Raw genomic sequence first — 22,095 nt, 5'->3', positions numbered from 1 at the left:
AATGTCAACAAAGCAGAAAGATTGGAAACGGGGGCATTGGGTGGTCATAGTAGTCCTTACCTTCTGAACCGAAAATTGGCTGCTGTACAAGAAAATAAATAGACCTCTTGTGTGCCGGCCCAACCTATTTCCTGGGGAAAGGCTGAAGGAGGAGATGAAATGAGTTGCAACAAGTCAAAGGTGGAGCATTGAGATCCTCATGAAAAAACATTTTCTTCAGAGAGCCATTTTCCTATGAAACTGATGCGCTCTCTCATTCCTGCCACCAATTTATTTATCACTCACTCACTCACTCACTCACTCACCCACCCACCCTTTCTACCTTTCTACCTACCTACCTACCCATCCATCCATCCATCCATCCATCTATAAATTCAAAATTTGTGGCTGGCAAAGAGTTAGTGGGAGACTAGTATAGCTATTTCAGGTTCATTTGCCCTCATCAGCTAGTCATACCTTTTCAGGGATTTGAACCTGGGCAACTTGCAGAACAGACTGCTTTATATTTGGTAGACTGTGCCTCACCCAACATATAAGATATATATCCTCCCTGGTTTCTGCTGACAGGAGTAAGGGGGAACCTCTGGCTCAAAAGGGTAATACAGCTGCCTAACATGCAAGCTGCCCGGATTCAAATCCCTGAAGGGTGTGACTAGCTGATGAGGGCAAAATATGGTGAATTGGAGCCTTCGTATAACCAAGGACTAATGATCAAAGTAGACTGTCGTCCTCATTCTTTGTTGGAAGTATCTCCGTGACCACTAATAAAAACATGGGACCGGGTGGATTTTTGATCTGGTATCCCGAAGCCATCCTTGTGCTTATGTGCTACAGTGCTCCAAAAATAAATATTGGAACATTAAGTGGAGCCTCAAATTATACTCAGCTTCTACAAAAGAAACAGTGTCATTTAGTATCTAATTCATCCCATTTCTATCACAATTCATCTTCTTCATGTTACTGATCTTTGACTGGTAAATGTAGCTCTTGGTTATTCTGGGCAGTAAAAAGATCTTTCTTGGATAGCTTCAAGTTGCACCCCAGTTTCATGTGACGCAAAAGAAGGCCACCCATGATTTTTTTTTCCCAGCCTTCCTTCATATCTTTTTAAAGGAGACAGGAAAGGAAGAAAGGAAGTAGAATGCACGGAAACATGGGGTTATGGAGAAAGAAGGCTAACGCAGAGGGAAGCAGACACAGAAAAAAGTCCTATATGATGCAAAAAAACCCAAGGAATTTGTATGTTGTAAATTGGAATTCAGTAAATCCTGGCCTGAGCACTCAAAGAACAGAGGGATAGAATCAAGATCACGTGAAGTATTAATACCACTTTACAATGCCTTGGTAAGGCCATACTTGGAATACTGCATCCAGTTTTGGTCACCACGATGTAAGAAAGATGTTGAGACTCTGGAAAGAGTACAGAGAAGAGCAACAAAGATGATTAGGGGACTGGAGGCTAAAACATACAAGGAACGGTTGCTAGAATTGGGTATGTCTAGTTTAACAAAGAGAAGGACGAGGGGGGACATGATAGCAGCCTTCCAATATCTCAGGGGCTGCCCCAAAGAAGAGGGAGTCAAGCTATTTTCCAAAGCGCCTGAAGGCAGGACAAGAAGCAATGGATGGAAATTAACCAAAGAGAGAAGCAACCTAGAACTGACAGTTAAAACAATTAACCAGTGGAACAACCTGCCTCCAGAAGGGGTGAATGCTCCAACACTGGAAGTTTTTAAGAAGAAACTGGACAGCCATTTGTCCAAAATGGCATAGGGTTACCTGCCTGAGCAGGGGGTTGGACTTGATGACCTTCAAGGTCCCTTCCAACTTTATTATTATTATTATTATTATTATTATTATTATTATTATTATTATTATTATTATTATTATTTCTTTAAATAAGAGCTTCTGAATTCTGAAGAGCCATGAATAACACTGAGCATTTGTTTGCACTTGTGGAATTAAAACAATGCTGTACCTGGAATGCATGGCTAGCATAGCCAAGGTTCAGCTGGCGACAAACCACCATGGCGTCCATTATATCCCATCCTTCACCACAGATGGACCCCCATATGAGCGTGCCATTGCGCTCCTGGAGAACTTCCACACGGCCTTCGTAAGGAGTGCGGCCACCACTCAAGCGTACCTGCAGAGGATAATTGAGAGTTAATGAAAGTTATGGGGATCATCAGACGCCAATGAAAGAGACAGAAAATTGCATTTTCTACTCATAGATGAGAGAGAGGCTGGGGAAACTAGTCATGCAACAAAGACACGCTTGGCAAGTCAGTTTACCGAAATTATCGGGCTGGCTTTTATTTATTTATTTATTTATTTACAAATATTTATATTTTGAATGTGGATTGCCTCCCGTTGAGTTGGAAATAACTTAGATGGCTTAAACTCTGCTCATTTTTAAAAACCGCATTGCAGAAAAAAGCATCACATTGACATAGCTCACGCTACCTGCACGTTTTGACTTGCTGCCCAACAATATCCTCCATCAGCATGATTAAGATGATATCATGAGCCAAGGACGAAAAATTATTCATAATTCATTTTTTATTTTGAGATAGATAGATAGATAGATAGATAGATAGATAGATAGATAAATAGATAGATAGATAGATAGATAGTCTCAAAGTCACTCAGCACATTTTCATGCCTAAAGTGGAACTAGAACTCACAGCCTCCTGGTTTCTAGGATGGCACTTCAACCACTACACCAAACTGGTTATACCAAATTGGCTCAGAGGTCTTTGAATAATAATAACTGTAGTCTAACGATGATACTTGGTGTAATATCTGGTACTGGTATCTGGTACTGGTACCTGAGTACCTGGTACTCATGAAATATTTTCAGATTATTACTCCCAAAATAACAACAACAACAATAATAATAATAATGTTGGAAGGGACCTTGGAGGTCATCGAGTCCAACCCCCTGCTCAGGCAGGCAGGAAACCATACACCATTTCGGACAGAGGGCTGTCCAGTCTCTTCTTTAAAACTTCCAGTGTTGGAGCATTCACCGCTTCTGGAGGTAGGTTGTTCCACTGGTTAATTGTTCTAACTGTCAGGAAGTTTCTCCTTAGTTCTAGGTTGCTTCTCTCTTTGGTTAGTTTCCCTCCATTGCTTCTTGTCCTGCCTTCAAGTGCTTTGGAGAATAGCTTGACTCCCTCTTCTTTGTGGCAGCCCCTAAGATATTGGAACTCTGCTATCATGTCCCCCCTCTCCCTTCTCTTCATTAGAGAGAATTCCTGGCAAGATCTTGGCTAGACTAAATCCTAGTAGAAAAACTCTAGCCTTCTACTCCTAAGTCCATTAAGATGATCTTAAATAATCCATAATGTACGATAACCCACCATAACATCAGCCTATCTCGTCTTATTCTTGGAAGTCCAGAACTTCAACATAATTTTTACATATAGGCTATCCAACTTGATATAGATATATCCTACATCCTACAGAGGTTATATCAGGCTATGCTTGATTTGATTGTACACAGGTTTTCCCAGGAACCTCCGAAGATCATATTAACGAAGGATACTTGTGTAATATTGAGACATGAGCAATTTTACCTGGGGGAATAAGAACTCATTTTTGTTTTCTACCAGTTCTTGACAACAATGTACTATGTTTATTCAGTCGAGAAGAGTTCTACTCTAGCCTGAATTATAATTCACAGTGTCTGACATTAAATCCAAACTGATATTTAAGATGGAGCAATTGTTTTAAAGGAAGTATTAGGAAGACACTTGGTTAAAAACTGTGAAGCAAATTATTTGGAGAAAGGCTAGGATGTTTCTCAAATTATATTGAGCCCATGGATTTTAAAAGAACACAGATGTTAAACTGAATGGAACATGTGGAGTTTGGCCAAATCCTGGGATGTAAATCTTACAAATTCACTGAACTGCCTGCCAGTAGAGACTTTGAGCCAGCAGTCTGAAGATGACCTCAATTTGGAAGGTTGAGGAAAAGCTCCTTCTGTTGAAAACCCAAAATTCAGTAAACATTTTAAGAAGTATTCAAAACTCTGATTCATATGACCCTTTTCAGGTCACGGCAGCTATTTGAGGAGCTTGTTTGTGATTTTGGTCCTCTAACATCTGTTTGTGTGTGCTGCACTATACACGGTTTTAGCTCTGTTTGCCCGTGGGTTTAAAAATATGACAATGTGCTCATAGTTGAGTTTGACCCCATGGCTGAGTAGCTGACATCACAAGCAGTGATCAGGCTACCAAGACATAAAAACAAGTTGCATCAAACGAACTGAGCTCCTTTGCTCTGTCTGATGGCAAGACTGGTCCAGAAGAAGACCACCACTTCTACTCTCACTGCTATTATAGCAATTGATTCTCCTCATTATCTCAATCCTCCGGGCCATGGTTGTCCCAAAAGTGCCTTTTCCAAAAGGCAATTGCACATTCTTGGTTTTTTCTTTGAAAATATTCTGCTTCTCATCCAACCAGCTTCTTTGGTTCTGAACTGAAGTTCTTCTCAGAACCGAAGAACCTCTTGAAGGAAATGCAAAATGTTTTCAAAGAAAAAAATCAAGAAAGTCCAGTTGCCTTTTGGAAAAAGCACCTTTGGGTCAACTCTCCTCATTATGTTCTTGCACTAACAACAATGTGAGGTGGGTTGGTATAGAATAGAATAGAATAGAATAGAATAGAATATAATAGAATAGAATAGAATAGAATAGAATAGAATAGAATAGTAAATAGAATAGAGTAGAGTAGAGTAGAGCAGAGCAGAGTAGAGTAGAGTAGAGGTTGAAGGGATCTTGGAGGTCTTCTAATCCAGCCCCCTGCTCAAGCAGGACAACCTATATCATTTCAGACAAGTGACTGTCTACTGTCTTCTTAAAAACCTCCAGTGATGAGACTGTGGCTGGAACAAAGTAAACCAATAATTTCCAAAGCAGTATCTTTGTTGGTGGTCTCTTGATCTGGAGGTCAAGAGGGAAAAAAAAGTAAGAAATGATATTTCTATGCTCCAGCTCTTAAGATAAAGCACATAGTGCATTCTACAGAAGCAGGAGGGGGAGGGGGAGGAGAAAGAAGGAGAAGGAGAAAAGAAGAAGAAAAGGAGAAGGAGAACAACCATTCTCCCATTATGGAAGGTGCCAATTATCTCACCTGGTTTTGGAAGCCCATTGCTGGGATGTTGCATCTCACACCAGCATCTTCTTCATGGGTGCAGCTCCTGATCTCCTTGCTGAATTTACAGTCTGTAATAGACTTTTCAAACCCTGTGCAGTCCACTTCGTTGAGATGGATGGGACCAATGCCTTTAAAAAGGAAGGGACGCTCACAAGCTCATTTCCCCACAACAAGAGGGAAGTCTGCTGCATATTTGACATGTTCTGATGGAAACTACCCCAATTTGGTGACCATAGTAGTTAAAGTCAACATAAATTCACATAGTTACTCAGGAAATGTGTAGATCTTACAATCCCCCACCCCTTTCAGAGAATAAAATAGATGACTTCATGAAATGTGATACGCCAATGTTGTTGTCGTTTCCTCCTGCTTTTTCATTCTACCTAATAGAACTTTCTCTCCTAGAGACCTGTCCTAAGAGTATCACTGCTCCTGGAGAAAATCAGATCAGGAAAGTGCATTACAGAATTCATCGACTGTCTATGGAGATTCTCAATTCTGCTGAAGAAGCTTCTTGGATGAGAAGGTAAATGTTTTCAAAAACCAAGAAAGTCCAGTTGCCTTTTGAGGAAAAAAAAGCGCCCGTGGAACCATTCCTAGCTTGGACATCTCAACTCCACAAATTCCCCCAAATCCAGACAGAGGTCCAGGAGACTTCTGAGTTAAAAAAATATCCAGGGCTTTAATAAAGCCTTTCTGCAGTTAATTTTGTTTTTATTCTATGAGCTACTGTTTCCAGTATTTTTCTTTCTTTCATTAGTTAGAGAACAGAACAAAGGCCAAATTTCCATTTCTCCGTCATTTCTTAAATTTCATTTGGAGAATTGGGAGCAAAATATGCCACTGGCATTTCTGACCATCTTTGCCTATAACTCTTAATATTTCAGTAGGGATAAAGATAATTCTTTTGCAGAACAACAGAAAAACAAAAAAAAATCTCAAATAAACATGGGTTGTTGGAAAAATTCTAACGTTATTTTTACTTTTGTAAGAAAAAAGAGGGTTATAAAAGGATGTTCAAGTAATCTTTGAACTTAAATGGGCATCATGACACTACAAAATAACGAAAAATGTTGCGTCCTGTAGAAGAGCTTGTGCTCCCCTTTGTAATGCAACCCCATTGAAACGAGCTCTGAAAATCTACTTTTTATGTCACAACCTCTGATGGGATGTCAGTCTAGGAGAGATGGTATTGTTTTCCCACACATTTGTTTTGAATTGTTTTGCATTATACTCTTTTCAATTGTTTCATGCTGAGCACAAAGTTGGGATACAGCTAGACAGCCTATAATTACGTAAATAAATACATAGATAAATGTTCATCCCCTTTCTCCAGTAAGTATCTGATATTATGCATGCTTATTAAGTACTCCCAATAAGCTCAAAAGATAGAACTGGATTCTAAGGGGGGGCATGAGATAAGACAGTCTGTCTTTTACACCCTACTTTTCTATAGCAGCACGTATTCAAGGCAGAAGAAACCAAAGCCAAAAATCAAACACAGAATCTAAAAACTAAAATTGATTAAAATCAGTAGATCCTAAAATATCAGGATTGAAGAATCAGGACTGCAGCAGTGATGGGATTCAAATAGGTGAACAGCTGGCTCTCTGTGTGGATGCCGCTTCCAGAAGTCCATTCTGGGCCTGGGCAACAAAAAATTAGCTACCGCTTCTGCCGAAGTGGTGCGAACTGGCTGAATCCCACCACTGACTGCATGTTAAGTTCCAGGTAAAGCTGATTTATTGCTCATACTTACACGCAAGAATCTAGTCAACTGATGGTCAACACTAAATTAGTGGAATTCAAGAGGGGCTGGAGTTGGATTGCTTGTGGCAACGTAATGACTCCTGGCTGATTCCTCTCTTGACTCCATCTCAAGTTCTGCCTCTCCTTCTCCTACATCAAATTATTTAACTATTGCAAGACTGGCAAAATAGCTTTGTCTTTACAGATTTTCTACACACTGAGAGAGTGGGGGTCAAGTATAATCCTTAAGGGAGTATATTTCAAAACCTCTTTGCTAGAACTTTGGGTTTCTGAGAGCAGTGGCAACATCAAAAGGATCTTTTCTGCTGATCTTAGTATTGGGGGAGGTTTCCAGTGGGAAAGGCAGTTCTTTAGATAATCAGACCCTGAAGTCAATGCCAATATCAAGAACTAGAATTAGTCAATTTCAGAGTCAGTTGTAGAGTAATTGGATTGAGATGGATGGCTATAGAAATCGGATAAATAAAATTATATTTGATAAACAACTGGCAATCGGCATTGATATTTTGATGTAAACATATGTGACTCTTGCACTGATTGGGAACGTAGCTGCTACACTCTACAGTTTCTGTGCCCTTTTCAAGGGTACAGTACATATAGTAGTAGTTTAGTTTCAGTATCTAGGCACCAGAGAAATTTTAGGATCATGTTATAGCCAAGATCCCATGCAATTAATCCAACTGTCATAGTAGTATCCTACCTTATTATTCTTATTGTTGAAGGTTAATACTGTAAAACAGTTGTGGGCCCATTCAGGCTACTCTGTATGCTTGAATAGACTAGTATCTAATTAAACTGAAAGACCTTTCGTGGTTTCCCCAAATTTCAAGGACAAAGTTTAGATGGAAAAAAGTTAGTTTTGTTGCTGTTCTCATTAAGCAGTCATCTACATTTTCCCAAACAATATTTTTTTTTCTAAAGCAGATAGAAAAATAAAATGCAAACATATTTTGCTAGAGGTGGTACCTTCTGCTTTAATCACTTTTTAACAGAGTTGGAAGGGACCATGGAGGTCTTCTAGTCCAACCCCCTGCTCAAGCAAGAGACCTTATACCATTTTAGACCAATGGCTTTCCAATTTCTTTTTTAAAACCTCCAGTAATGGAGCATCCACAACTTCTGAAGGCAAGCCGTTCCACTGCTTAATTGTTCTCACTTTCAGGAAATTTCTCCTTAGTTCTAGGACAATTCTCTCCTTGCTTAGTTTCCATCCGTTGCTTCTTGTCTTGCCTTCAGGTGTTTTGGAGAATAGGTTGACCCTCTTCTCTGTGACAGTCCCTGAGTACTGGAGCACTGCTATCATGCCACACCTAACCCTTCTCTTCACTAGACTAAACAAACTCAGTTCCTGCAACTGTTCTTCATATGCTTTAACCTTCAGTCCCTTAATCATCTTTATTAATACACTTCCAAGAAACGCTAGTTATTTTTCCTAATAATTGCCAATTTTCAGTAAAGGAAACACAACACCGGAGCAGTCTTTCAAAATGTCTAGCTTCTGCTTGTGTAATGTGCCAACCTGCTCTAGCCCCATCACGTTGCAAGGAGGGGGTTTTTCATGTGATGCTAGCACTTCCGTAGCGGTAACCACAATTAAATATATATTAGAGCCCTCTGTGCGCCATTTGGCTGTAAGCTCACATTTTTAAGATTCCAGAGAACTGCAGTATGTCTCATACGTAAATTATTTTCCTTTTCTTTCCCCAAACCACACCATTTTGGAGTTACTTCACTGCTTATTTAGATTTTATGCCATGAACATTGCTTTGATGCTACCATGGCAGGTTTTTTTTTTCCAGCATTCACCTGGGGGTGAATTCTATATGTTTAATGTTAAATTTATTTGATACTTGGGTCTTTCCCCTCCCCCCTTTTTAAAAACGGCAATCTTCTTTCTTTTTTGTTGTTATTAGCGCGGGATGTAATTTGTGTGTGTGTGTTTTTCTGTTTTGTATTTTAGTTTTGTTGATAAAACAAAATAAATATATTTAAAAAAAGAAACTTAAACTTTATAGAATATTTCCTCCCTCTTTTGAGATGCCATTCTTAGTTATATCAGCTTTCCGAAGAGTTAGACAGATTGTTTTGCCTATCAAGTAATCCCTTCCTGAACCGGAAGATGTTAATAATCGGATTATGGGATGGGGTCAGCTCTTGGCCTCTCCATCTTCATTACCCTTTCATCCTTTAAGGAATGGTTGCTGGAATTAGGTATGAAGAGAAGGACGAGGAGCGACATGATAGCAGTGTTCCAATATCTCAGGGGCTGCCCCAAAAAAGAGGGAGTTAAGCTATTCTCCAAAGCCCCTGAAGGCAGGACAAGAAGCAACGGATGGAAACTTAATCAAGGAGAGAAGCAACCAATTAACCAGTGGAACAACCTGCCTCCAGAAGCAGTGAATGCTCCAGCACTGGAAGTTTTTAAGAAGAGACTGGATAGCCATTTGTCCAAAATGATATAGGGTTTCCTGCCTGAGCAGGGGATTGGCCTAGATGACCTTCAAGGTCCCTTCCAACATCATCATCATCATCATCATCATTATCATCATCATCGCCTAATTTTAAACATCTTACCTTGTCCAAGTCTTGCACCCAAGATAGCCTCCTTGGCGGTTCCGAAGCCCAATTCTCGGCAGGCCACGCTGGCGTGACGTAAGTCCCACCCGTCATCACAAATGGTTCCCCACTCCCCATTCATCAACACTTCAAGGCGGCCTTCTCCAACCTGGGCTCCACCCTTTAGCCTCACCAGAAGGTGCTAAAAAAGAATGGGAAAATCTTTGTCACTTAGGAACGTCATCGTCAGAGGCAATTTTTGCTTATTTGGTCGTATGTCTTTAAGCCAACTCATCCACATCAATGCACCTTCTGGCACAAATCACAGATAGCATAAAGACAGAACTTGACGTACGGTCAGAAGTGGGACCAGAACTTCCATCACTAAGTAGTGCAGACATTAAGTGATTTCACACCCCATTTTTCATGGTTTTTTTGCCATGAATTGCCTTTCCTTTCCTTGCCTTGCCTTATCACAAACCTGAATACTTTGTTAGATCCACCGACACAAGCATCAGATTGGAATCTCAAGACCTTATTAATAGCAAGAATAAGGGTCTCCGGGTAAAGAATTGTATTTATATTTATATATAATAAGAATCAGGTTATATAGAATAAGAATCAGGATCTAATATAATGTCTTAGTCTGGAATCTTTCAGTTGGTTCATAATTCCAGATCCAGCCAACCTAAATGGTACCATTAAGTCTATGCCGTGATCACTATTTTTGTTACCAACTTAAGAAATCATACGTGGCAATTTTCAGCTTTTTAAATATGAGTGAAGATCTGCCAAAAATGGTGCTAACTCAGAAATAGTTGGCAGCATCAACTATCCATTCTATATTAAAAACAAATAAGTCTTACTCGTCTTTCTTTTGCTGTCACAGTGTGCTAATAAGCTGCAAATCCACTCTTACATAAAGTTCAGGAATTCTAATGCACAACTGTCCACACTATCATTTACATAATAGGAAAGTTGTCTGTTTGGAAGAACACAAAGCAACAGTCAGTTGGCGTGAACAAAAGAATTTGGAACAAGAATTAGGCGACATTTTGCCAAGTGCTTCACCCCTTCCAGCGATAAATGAAATTTGTGCAGTTCTGAAACGTTCTGTGTTAAAGCAGGGGAAAATTATAAATAAGGCTCTGCAGAATATAATTCTTAGCATTTTCCAGGTAAACACGAGCAACTGAGCAACTGTGCTTGAAAAATAAATGCAGTGTTTTAAACATGATGGCAGTGCCTTGAAAATATTGTTAGTGTTCCTTGAGGAGGAGCAGGAAATATACATGTATGCCTTGGAATGTTGAACTTTGGAAAATTAGAATCTGCAGCGGAGAGAGTGTTTGGGGCACTATAAATTATTTGGAATTGGAGAAAAGCTTGGTTATGACTGGCTCTAAAATGTATCCTACCCTTCACAATGTTTTTTTTTTAATGTGGTAATCTTATTTAAGAATTCCATACTGTACAAGGCATAATCAAAAAGAGGAGAGAAGGAGAAGAGGAGGAAGAGGAGGAGAAGAGAAGAAGGAAGAAGAAGAAGAAGAAGAAGAAGAAGAAGAAGAAGAAGAAGAAGAAGAAGAAGAAGAAGAAGAAGAAGAAGAAGAAGAAGAAGAAGAAGAAGAAGAAGAAGTACATCACAAAGTATTGTGAAGAATACTATCTTGTACAAACTTAATGTGTGGCTTATCCCATCACTGGATTCTAGCCAGTTATGTTCATAGTTCTGTAAGTAATGACCATATATGGACAAAGAATCCATGATTAGCTAGAATATTTTATCCCAATAGAATTTGGTCCTGACTGAGCAGATTTTGAAGCTAAGGAGTAGTTGAGTAAACTTACTTGAGTAAACTATACTGAGATTACATAGTGTCTAGCAGATTTGACATTTTTTCCTAAGATTATTTGAAATGCAAAGGTTTGTGAATTCAATACAAACAAATCCAATTCACAGCTAGCAGTATACTCCATGCAAAATTCAATTTCCTTGTAAAACCAAGGAGAATTTCTTCCACTCACCTGAACACGGAAAGCTTTGCCGAAGCCACTGTGGCTGCCAGGGGAGAAGGCTAGTCCAGGGCTGCAGCTTACCACTGCAGGCATCCCATTCTCACAGGTAACGTTCCCACCAAGTGTCACAATCCGATCACCCATTTTGCAACTAAAGAGATGTGATTCGGTGCCTTTGCAATTCACAGAATAAGCCCAGTATTTATGCTTTCTTTTGCTTGCTGATGTCCTGGAAGAGAAGGAAGAATACTGCAATGGTTAAGAACTCACCGCTAAGATAAGAATGGAGAAGATCTGTCACTGACCGGAAGCATGGAGGCCAGGACATCTTCGCATCCAGGCTAGAGGAGTTCACACAACCAAGCAGGCAAGCATAATAGGGTCTACAACAACTCACCATGGCCACCTTGCCATGGAACAACTTACCACCGGGCAAGGGTTACCCTAATATCGAAGGAATAGCGGAATAGAATCATTATACGAAATGGGAAGGACAAAAATTAAAATAATTTTTAAAATATTTTAAATCATTACATCGAATTGTTGAATTGTCCCACAGCAAGTTGGCTGCAGCGAATTGGCGGTGACAAGTTCACCCTGGCAAGCGATATCCCTTCTCCCCTACACCAGAATCTGGTTTTGGAGATGTGTTTTAAATTCCCCTAAGATATTTACTTGATCCCTAGTTCCTTTCCCTGGAAAAGCAAAATGCAGAAAAGAATTAAGGGGTTGAATGTTTTTGCCCTCACATTCTGGAGCGGTTTACTGTAGATGCTGGTGAACTATACTTTTTACAATCTGGGTTAAACCAACCGAGCTCTACCGCAAAGATAGTTACTCGATGCACATTATGGCTAGACAAAAATTTCATACAGCTACTCCTTGACGTACGACCACAATTAAGCCCAAAATTTATATTGTTACGTGAGACAGCTGTTAATTGAATTTTGCTCCATGTTGCGACCTTTCTTGCTACAGTTGCTAAGTGGATCCCTGCAGTTGTTAAGTCAGAAACACAGTTGTTAAGTGAATCCGGCTTCCCCATTGACTTTGCTTGTCAGAAAGTCGCAAAAGGGGATCACATGGTTCCAGGACACTGCAACCGTCATAAGTACATGTCAGTTGCCAAGTATCTGAATTTTGATCATGTAATTATGGGGACGCTGCAATGGGCATAAGTGTGAAAAACGGTCCTAAGTCACTTTTTTCAGGGGTGTTGTAACTTGGAACGGTCACTAAACAAGGTGTTATAAGTTGAGGGCTTGTAAACAGGGCTTCCCTGTTCTTCCTCTAGGATTAGCTAATGAACCATAGCGTCTATTTTGATGGGAGAAAAACAATCAGTTGAGGAACAATCCCTTTGGTTTATCTGCTAGTTCGGAACAGAACCTTTTATGGCCTCACTGCTGAAGCCCTCAAGGATTACGTTCAAGGGGTAAAGATAAAGAGGTTGTGACACGTTAGGGATAATTTAGGCAATCATTTCCTTCCACACCTTCCAAGCCCTTCAGATAAGACTAGAAGAAAAGAGAGACACCAACTTTGCTTTTCCACTAGTCTGGGAAAACACAAGCCAGATCTCCAAATAGGTTGTCTGGAAGAGAAATCCAGTAAAAGACTGTCAACCACTTTGGGAGGCTCAAAAGATTAATAGGAACCATTTGAAAGGAACACATGAGCTCTGCCCACAGTCTCTGTGGCAATCTTTCATACAATTCCTGGATACGAGAGAGGGGAATAAATCATGTTGGATTACCATTCGTCAAAACCAACAACTGTTTTGTTACGGAAGGAAATAAGATGGCCTTAATTTAGAACCTGTACATAAAATCCACTTTGGTGATTTTGAAATTACCCAAAGAATTAAATATGGCATCAATATTATAGGTTGGCAGACTTAGACGTAGTGCAAGCATCACCAATGATTACTAACACTACCTTTATTGTAAGGTTACATTAACAGGCTCCTGCAAATCTAAAAAATACATCTCTCTTCCCTCGACTTTACGGTCCAAGGAACTTGGGAGGGTCTTTCTGAGACATATAGAATAGAATAGAATAGAATAGAATAGAATAGAATAGAATAGAGCTGGAAGGGACCTTGGAGGTCTTCTAGTCCAGCCCCCCACTTAAGCAGGAGAAACTACACCATCTCAAACAGGTGATTGGCTAATCTTTTCTTAAAGATCTCCAGTGATGGGGCGCTCATGATTTCTGGGGGCAAGCTGTTCCACTGGTTGATTGTCCTCACTGTCAGGAAGTTTCTCCTTAAATCCAGGTTGCTTCTCTCCTTGATCAGTTTCCAATCATTGTTTCTTGTCCTTCCCTCTGGTGCTCTGGTGAACAACCTGGCCCCCTCTGCCTTGTGGCAGCCCCTCAAATACTGGAACACTGCTATCATGTCTCCCCTATTTCTTATTTTCTTTAGACTAGCCAAACCCAAGTCCCGCAGCTGTTCTTCATATCTTTTAGCCTCCAGGCCTTTGATCATCTTATATATGCTAGACCCCTAGCTTAGCTGGCTCTTATCTGTCCATTGCCTAGACTTCTGCTCCTTCTCCTAATCCAGTCTCTCAAGGCCATTCTCACAGACTATCAACAAGCTGAGCATTCTTGACTCATAGGGAGCATTTTAGTAAAGTCTTATTGCAGAATAAAGAATAAATCAGAGAACTTAAATCAGAAATACGTGAAAATTTTTTAAATGTTTAAAAACATATATCAGTTGGAATATCTAAAAGGGAACTTGGACACTAACTACTTAAAGTTTTAGTAATTTCCCTTTTTTAAAATTGATATTTCTAAATAACAAAATAGTGGACTTTGACACTCAGCTTCAAGATTCAAAGAGTCCTAAAATCCTTTTCCAAAACAACCATGTATTTTGTTTTTAGAGTTAATTTTCATCAAGATTATGCTGAACATTAACTGTACACCTTCTATAAATTCTTTGTCCGTATTAAATGATTTATAACATTTATTTTTAAAAAAATGATTAAAAAGCAATACAAAATGCGGTTTAGGGGTTATGAAAGTTAAGGGAAACTTCTAAATTAGTTCAGTTGTGTCATGCTAAAAAAAAATCCCTATCCAATTTCCAGTTGTAAGTTAGTCAGTGAGTCAATCTTTTTTTTGTCCAAACTTGTAAATAATATTGGAATTCAACTATATTTATGAGTGAAACATACAAACTCCTTCTAATTTAGATATTTAATATTGACTCACAGGTAGTCAAGTAGCTATGACGGAGCCAAAACTTTTAGATCACAAATAGAATGCTTCTGAATATCAGAGAAGAGAAAATATGCTTTCTCACAATGTGCTAAGATATTACACGATTTGCTTGGTTTTCATTTAATATCATGTGCAAACACTACTGTGCTTGAAACCCAAGTTCTAATTAAGCGTAATGTGTATGGAGTCAGTCAACATGGCGGCATTTTCCCCCAAACCGGCCATCCCAACTGGAAATCTGAGGAAATGCAATTCCCTAATATCAGAAGACTAAAAGAATATAAATGCTCTGGGAAAAATGCTCAGAAAAATATTACATTCTCGACCAACCAGACCCCCTTTTTACTTCTGGGATGTCAGAAGCCACGGCCTTCTAACAGTCACTAAGCAAACGTTTATAAGTCAAGGACTAAGGGTACTTGACCACCAGCAATTCAGAGCTGGTGGTATTAATGGACCTAAGTCTATTCAGCAAGACTATTCTTACCCTTTTCTGCATGGTTGACTGAGCTCAGGAAAACAGCAGAAAAGCAAATGGCCAGATTTTCCAGCTTGATTCCCCCCCCTTTAACATACATCGTCCTGCAAGCAGAAATTAAACGACATTCCAAACAGCAAGTTTGGCAGCCAGGATTGGGATGAACAAAGCTGTTTGCTTTAGCAAAAGGTCCCATCTGTGAATCATTTCTCCCTCCCCCCCCCACCAGGCTCCTCAGCTTCACATGGGTTACCTCAGCACCTAAATGCTGTGGTCAGATTTAAAAAGGAATGAAAACGTCAGCTTGGCAGGCAAATCTGCCCTTTTTTTCATAGACCGCCGACAGAAGCATGAAGCTAGCTTATTGGAAGAGAGCCTCGGCTGCAGACTGGCTCCGCAGCTGCAGAACCACAAGGGCAGTGGAAGATCCCACTCTGTGAGCAGAGCAATTTATGATGGCACGGGGTAGAAGGAGACCAGAGGGATGAGAAAACAGATTAACCGGGCCTCTGGAGTCACATGTAAAAAGAACTGGATGCAAGTGACTGGAGAAGACATGAATGGAAGCTTTCCTTCCCTTGACTAAAGAAGTAGTCCTTGACTTACAACCACAATTATACCCAAAATGTCTGTTGGTAAGTGAGACATTTGTTAAATGAATCGCCGCAACTAATCAAAGAGAGAACCAACCTAGAACGGAGGAGAAATTTCCTGGCAGAACAATTAATCAGTGGAATGACCTGCCTCCAGAAGTTGCGAATGCTCCAACACTGGACGTTTTTAGGGGTTCCTGCCTGAGCGGGGTGGTGGTGGTAGTGGTGTTGGACTAGAAGTCCTCCAAGGCCCCTTCCAACTCTTTTATTCTATGATTCTGAATTCTGCCCCATTTCATAACCTTTCTTGCCGGAGATGCGAAGTGAACCACAGCCATTGTGACACAATCGTTAATGTGAATCACTGCAGTTGTTAAGTTAGACACACATTTAGTTGAAATCTGGCTTCCCCGTTGATTTTGCTTGTTAGAAGGTCACAAAAGGGGATCACGTGATCCTGGGACTCTGCAACCGTCATAAATAGGAGTCAACTGCCAAGCATCTGAATTTTGATCATGTGACCATGGGGATGCCACAACGGTCATTAAGTTTGGAAAAAGGATGATAAGTTACTTTTTTCGATGCTGTCATAACTTCCAACAGTCATTAAATGAACTGTGTAAGTCGAGGGCTATCTGCATTCAAATCCACAACGGCAGGTTTCTGAAAGAAGCAAGGGGGATGCTACTGGATGACTCGCAACAGTGAGAAGTTCATACATTTCTTTGCTGGGTTTTCAAGCTGAGTAGCTTTGGGTCAGCTGCTAAGGATGGTCAGGAAAGGGGTAAATGGTTGCTTGCCCTTCTTTGCTTCTAGTGAAGGCCCCTTTTGCTCTCTCCTGCAGCGTGCAGTTGGAAAACTACAGAAGATTTAGTCCACATTACTGTGCAAACGATACATATAATAGAGAGGACACAAAGCATGCGTGTTTACAGGAGCTGATGATAATTAAGCAAACTTGGCTGATTCCAAATGTCTAAACATTGTCAAGTCAGGAAACCTTACAGCTGTAGTACAGCCTGGAGAATAAAAATAGGTTGGAAAATGGAAATGGTAAACTAGGTCATCATGAAGTGAAGAAAACGTCAGAGCATGTTCACGAAGTCACCAGCCGTCAACCTATTTAAGGACGTTTTGGCCTTAACTTTCATGGGAGTTGAATGATAAGATTAGTGCATACCCCTGGGATTATACAATACAGGTAGTCCTCGATTTACAACAGTTCATTTAGCGACTGTTCACAGTTGCAACAGCACTGAAAAAAGTGACTTAATTGTTTTTCACACTTACGACCGATGCAGCATCCCCACGGTCACGTGATCAAAATTCAGATCATCATTGGTGATGATCATTTACTTTTAAGCAACTGCTTCTCCTTCTGAGCTTCTCTGGGAATTTGTTGGGCTGAAGAAAAGGAGACAAATGAATCACACTGAACAGGACATTTTCCTACTTTCAGCTGACCGATGTGACCCCACTGAAGAGAGGAAAGACTGAGTCACCAAGCCCAAAGCCCATTCCCTCAGGACAGGCAGTTGTGATTCAACTTACAGAGCAGATAACCAGATTTATTCTGAGTGAGCAGTTAAGCAGGCCATTCCACCCCCACATAAAGCAGCAACCAGTTCACATGAAGCTAGAGACATATGCAGGATGGAGATTAGAGACCTCAAGAAAGCCCGAACACTGTTGTAGACATGTGATTGTTTATCCCCCACGTGTAAAACAAAACATGCCAGGCCATCTAGAATCACTTCCATACCAATGAAGTGTAAATATATTATACATAAAACCCTAGGATGGACTTAAGAAATTACTGTGAGCTGCTAGTTAAGGATTCCATTCCTTAAAGCTTCCTCCTTTCTTTTACTTTCATTATTTTTCACCAACAAGTATCTGAAATGTGGTCAATGAAATCCTGCAAAGAAGAAACTCTAGGAAAAAAAAATCCTTCATGGAAACTTGAAGAGCAAGCATGGGAAGCTGAAACTTGGTACCCTCAGACCTCCCTCTAACTTTGGACAGGACAAACTGTTCAAATTATTGCTCAAGAGAATATGCTTTACAGCTGTCCGAAGGCCTCTTTTTGTCAAAAGCGATGAAGGAAATTAAGAGTTGAAGCCCTTCAGACATTGACAACAAAACACACAGAAACTACCAGAATTTTTCCAACTCCCGTTTGGAAATGGCTGGTTCCAAACAGATCTGCCTCTGCATTGCATTCTTGAAGTTCAAGACGGTAACCAACCCTTTGAAAAGTTCCTCTTACTTGTAGGCCCTGATGTTGTATTTCTTCTCTGTTGGAAAGCCAAACATGCCGCAAACAACACGGGAGTTTTTGGTGCTCCAGTTTTTGTCGCAGATCTGCTTCCAAGTGCCACCTTCTTTGATCTCCACGTAACCCTCCGTTACAGGGATGCGTTTGCGAGAGGCTGAAAAGACAGCTCGTATTCGGACATCTTCCACTTTGATGTTTGTGTTCTAAGGATTGTAAGGAAGATAAGAGGGGGTTTTTTTAGGCACAGGCCACTGGAATATATAAAGACCAGAAGGGAAAAAATATCCTTTAAACCAACCAACCAACCAACTAATCAACCAACCCCCTTTAAAGAGTTGTGAAAAACTGCACAGTATTGTGGCGTAGTGCTTCATAGAGGTCACTAGATGACTTTGAACAAACCACTTCCTCTCAGACCAACCTTCACCACAAACTTATCTCAGATAACTTTGGCAAAATGTTGATGGAATATGTCAAGGAACAAATCCACAGTGGTGGTTCCCAGACAATCATCTACATACCACTAAAACTTAGAAATCAAAGTAAAGCACTGAAAGTTCAACAAAGCATGTAAGATACCACAAACGTCATAAGTAAATAGTATTTACCACAAATATTAGGTATTATTATAATAATAGGGCTACTCGTGAATCAGGAGGTATTTAAAAGAGGAGTTTGAGAAAGTGTGTCTTGAAAATTCCTGCCTGCTTTCCAAGCTTCTGAAAAAAGAGGCAGCTGCTTTAATGAACTTTCCATCTCAGGGATGGGAGGTGTCACAGCAACACGGCATGATGCGTCTGAAGGAGGTTGCTAATCCTGGGTGAAAAGTTGGGTTTTGAAAGGCAAATCTTCTGAGTGAAGTTTAATGGAAGCCTACAGATCAATTTTGGTCTTTAACGTTTTTATTAAAAGAGGTGAAAAAATATGAGTCATTAATTTTGGTAGACTCGGTTTTAATGGTAGAGCCATCCTCAGGTTGAACTCAGTTCCCAGAGAGTGTGTGACATTGCCATATCATTTTCTTGGCAACAATATGGAAATATTTATCATTGCCATCTTCTGGGGTGGTTTTTTAATTTGTCAATCTAGGCCACAATTGGGACCATCCAATAACAGACGAGTTGCTTCCAGGAACTGTAAAAAAGTAGAACTGGGGTTGCCTCACACAAAATATTTGTAGTTTGATCCGGTTTAACAGAAAAACACTTTATCTATTCATACTTTGCTGGGAAAGAGTGACACCCTTCACTTCATTATGCTTGCCATTTTTCCCTGTATGATGTATTGTAACATCTTTGATTATTGTGAGTTGTTGAGAGTCAGGTGCATGCATAAATGCATCAATAAATAAATCTAGAAGGATAAAATACCAGAAATGGATAAATTAAGCTTGTGCACTAAATTTGGTCAATTTCTTTCCGGTAATACTGGATAGAAAATTTCAGTTCTCCAAAAGTTGTTGAATCATGACTTCAGTTGCCACAACTATCTTGGGAGTTGTTGTTTAGCAACCTTTTTTTAATATAAATATTTTATTAATTTTCTATGTTTACAATCAAGTGCTTAATAGACAACGTGATGACTGAGTCCATTAGTAATTCCGTGGTACATGTAAGCTTCTTCCAATTAAATTCAATATTATACCATCTAATACATCCTCTCTTCTTCCAGTAATAGACATTTTTCCACACTAAGCAAATACAATTCTTATTGTTAATAAATATACAGTTGAATATCAGCATTTGTTATAGTTTTCTAATAGTATCAATAATATCAGTTTAGAATATCTTTTCCAACCAAAACATATCTTAATTGCATTTGCACTCCATATCCATTTATTCAGTTCGTATCCCGTTTCGCTTTTTTCAATGTTAATTTCCTATCCATGTTCAAAACATCCCAATCATTTATAATTTCAAAACAAGTTATATTTGGGTAACCGAAAACTTCCCTTATTCAAACTTCTTAATATTTTCTTATTCCCCTTTTCATAGCAAGATAGAATATTCTGATTACAAATCTTATCTATCCGGTTATAATAATACTTCTATTTCTAGCAATCTAGCAACTTTTGATAGTCACAGCTCCCCACCCTTCACCCTTATGGCTTCCTCTCGCTGAAGGCCATTGGTAGAAAAATTTAATCCATGATTTTATAAAAACTCTTGTGCTTATTATGTATTTTGCTTGGGAGAACAGCGCGGAGTGCTGAAACTATGAAGGATGAGTCATAGAAGTGAGGTATTTCCATATTTCTGCCTACGTGAGACTTACAGCAGAGCCAATCCCACGGGGCGTTCGTTTGGGGAGGACTGAGTAGACTTGGAAAAAATGCTCTTTGCTGCACCAATAAGTAACTAAAAGGGGAACTAAATCCAGAGAAGGTTTGTGTAAGCAAAACAGTGTCTCTATTTCATGACATCAGGGCTGTGGAATTCTTCTCTTCCCATTTATAAATGCAATACCTCCAAAGGGCAAAAGGATTTCAAATGCTTTTTTATAGACAATTGGAAAATAAAAAGTTTTCAATGGAAGTTGAATTTCACCCAATCCACCCTTTATCCGTGCCCGCGTGAAATCAACAGAAAAGATGAAGCTTGCGCTAAGCTGTCAGCACTGATTTTCGGAGCCAAAGAGAGTCATTTAAGCAAGACAACAGCCATTGTGTAGAGGAAATACAACACATTTCCCATTTCAAAGTGATACTGGCTTGCCACAATTATAGTCATAAACCTGAAATTAAAAAGATATTTACCAATTTAGGTAAAACACTTTTGACAATTTAAATGTCTCTGTTGTGATTGGCTAATAGGTTTGTGTATCATTACCCCCAAAAGAAACACTTTTACTTAATTTGGAGGTAATTTTACCCAGGTTTGGCAAGTACTGGGCTTAACAGACCCAATCCTTCATACAGTCTACCCACCCTCCCTGTAATTTGCTCTTCTCTGCTCTCCTTCCTGTTCCTCAGCATCTTTCTGATGTTTGAACAAAACTGGACCAGCAAGTACCAAAACTGGACCAGCCTAAAGCCTAAAGCAGAGCTGTTACTTCCTGTGGGATCTCAGTATTACAGTATTGGTGCCATTCAAAAATGCCTTGGCTTTTTTGGCAGCTGCCCCACATTGCTGGCTCATGCTTCATGCGTGGTTTACCAGAACAGATGCTAGAAAAGAAATTAATGTGCAAAGCTCAAAAGGATCTGCAGTTCCAGCCATCAGTTATAATCTTCCTGTCTCTGTAGCATATGGATTTTGCGGCCTGGAAGGGCTGCTGTTCTGCTTGGGCAAGCCAACATATGGAGTGAGAAAAAGCAAAGGAAAAACACAGCTCAGTTAGGGTGTTGAAGAGCAGCTGCTGGATCATGAGGTCTGATGAGTTGACTTGGCTGCTAGCCAGGGCTGGTATGAGGAGATTTTGAGTCAGTATCCCCGTTGGAGCCGTGAGGTACCTAAGTATCAGGGACCTGAGCCCAGGGGGGACACTCACTTCTCACTGGGACATGCTCCAAAAATTGGAGAGAGAGAGAGAGAGAGAGAGAGAGAGAGAGAGAGAGAGAGAGAGAGAGAGAGAGAGAGAGAGAGAGAGAGAGAGAGAGAGAGAGAGAGGGAGAGCAGGAAGGAGTAGAGGAAGGAGAGGAGAGTAAATGTTTGTGGCTGGAGTGTACGGACAAGCTGGAGAGAAGTTGGAGAGTAAAGTGAAGTGAATTGTGCAAGGCATGAATTGGTTCCTGCTTGAAGACAGGAGAAGAACAGTCCTTCTTCCATGCCTTCCATGGAAGAAAGGAAGACCCAGAGGGACAAGCTCCACCCAAGACCCAAGAGGGGAAGGAGGGATCTGGCTGATGCAGGGGGCAGCTTCACCCAAACCAGGGAGAAGATGGAGAGAATCAACTGCTAGAAGAAAATCCACGATTGGGCGAGAGGGAAGAAAACTGGGCAGACAATCCTGAGAGAGATTCTTCCACTAATGCAGAAGCAAAAGGTAATCAGCTGCAAA

At 40.1% G+C, this 22,095-nt stretch overlaps 1 protein-coding gene across 3 annotated transcripts in view; it reads right to left on the bottom strand.

The window, feature by feature from the left end:
• The window catches only part of LOXL2 (lysyl oxidase like 2), a 51,123-nt gene that overhangs the window by 10,039 nt on the left and 18,989 nt on the right, over nt 1-22,095 (bottom strand). For 2 of the 3 annotated variants that reach the window (XM_039354214.1, XM_039354213.1), the window contains 5 exons: nt 18,088-18,299; nt 11,523-11,742; nt 9,513-9,696; nt 5,145-5,296; nt 1,979-2,146 (listed from right to left, as the gene is read on the bottom strand). In XM_039354214.1, coding sequence (XP_039210148.1) covers nt 1,979-2,146; nt 5,145-5,296; nt 9,513-9,696; nt 11,523-11,742; nt 18,088-18,299 — 936 coding nt within the window. Of the gene's footprint in view, nt 1-60; nt 143-1,356; nt 1,386-1,978; nt 2,147-5,144; nt 5,297-9,512; nt 9,697-11,522; nt 11,743-18,087; nt 18,300-22,095 lie in introns of those variants that run through there. The other variant, XM_039354215.1, reaches the window with a different exon arrangement.

Source organism: Crotalus tigris, unplaced genomic scaffold (assembly GCF_016545835.1).
Source record: "Crotalus tigris isolate CLP2741 ecotype Arizona unplaced genomic scaffold, ASM1654583v1 scf7180000018549.3470463, whole genome shotgun sequence".
Taxonomy (NCBI): Eukaryota; Metazoa; Chordata; class Lepidosauria; order Squamata; family Viperidae; genus Crotalus; species Crotalus tigris.
This window is presented reverse-complemented; position numbering and strand designations above follow the sequence as displayed.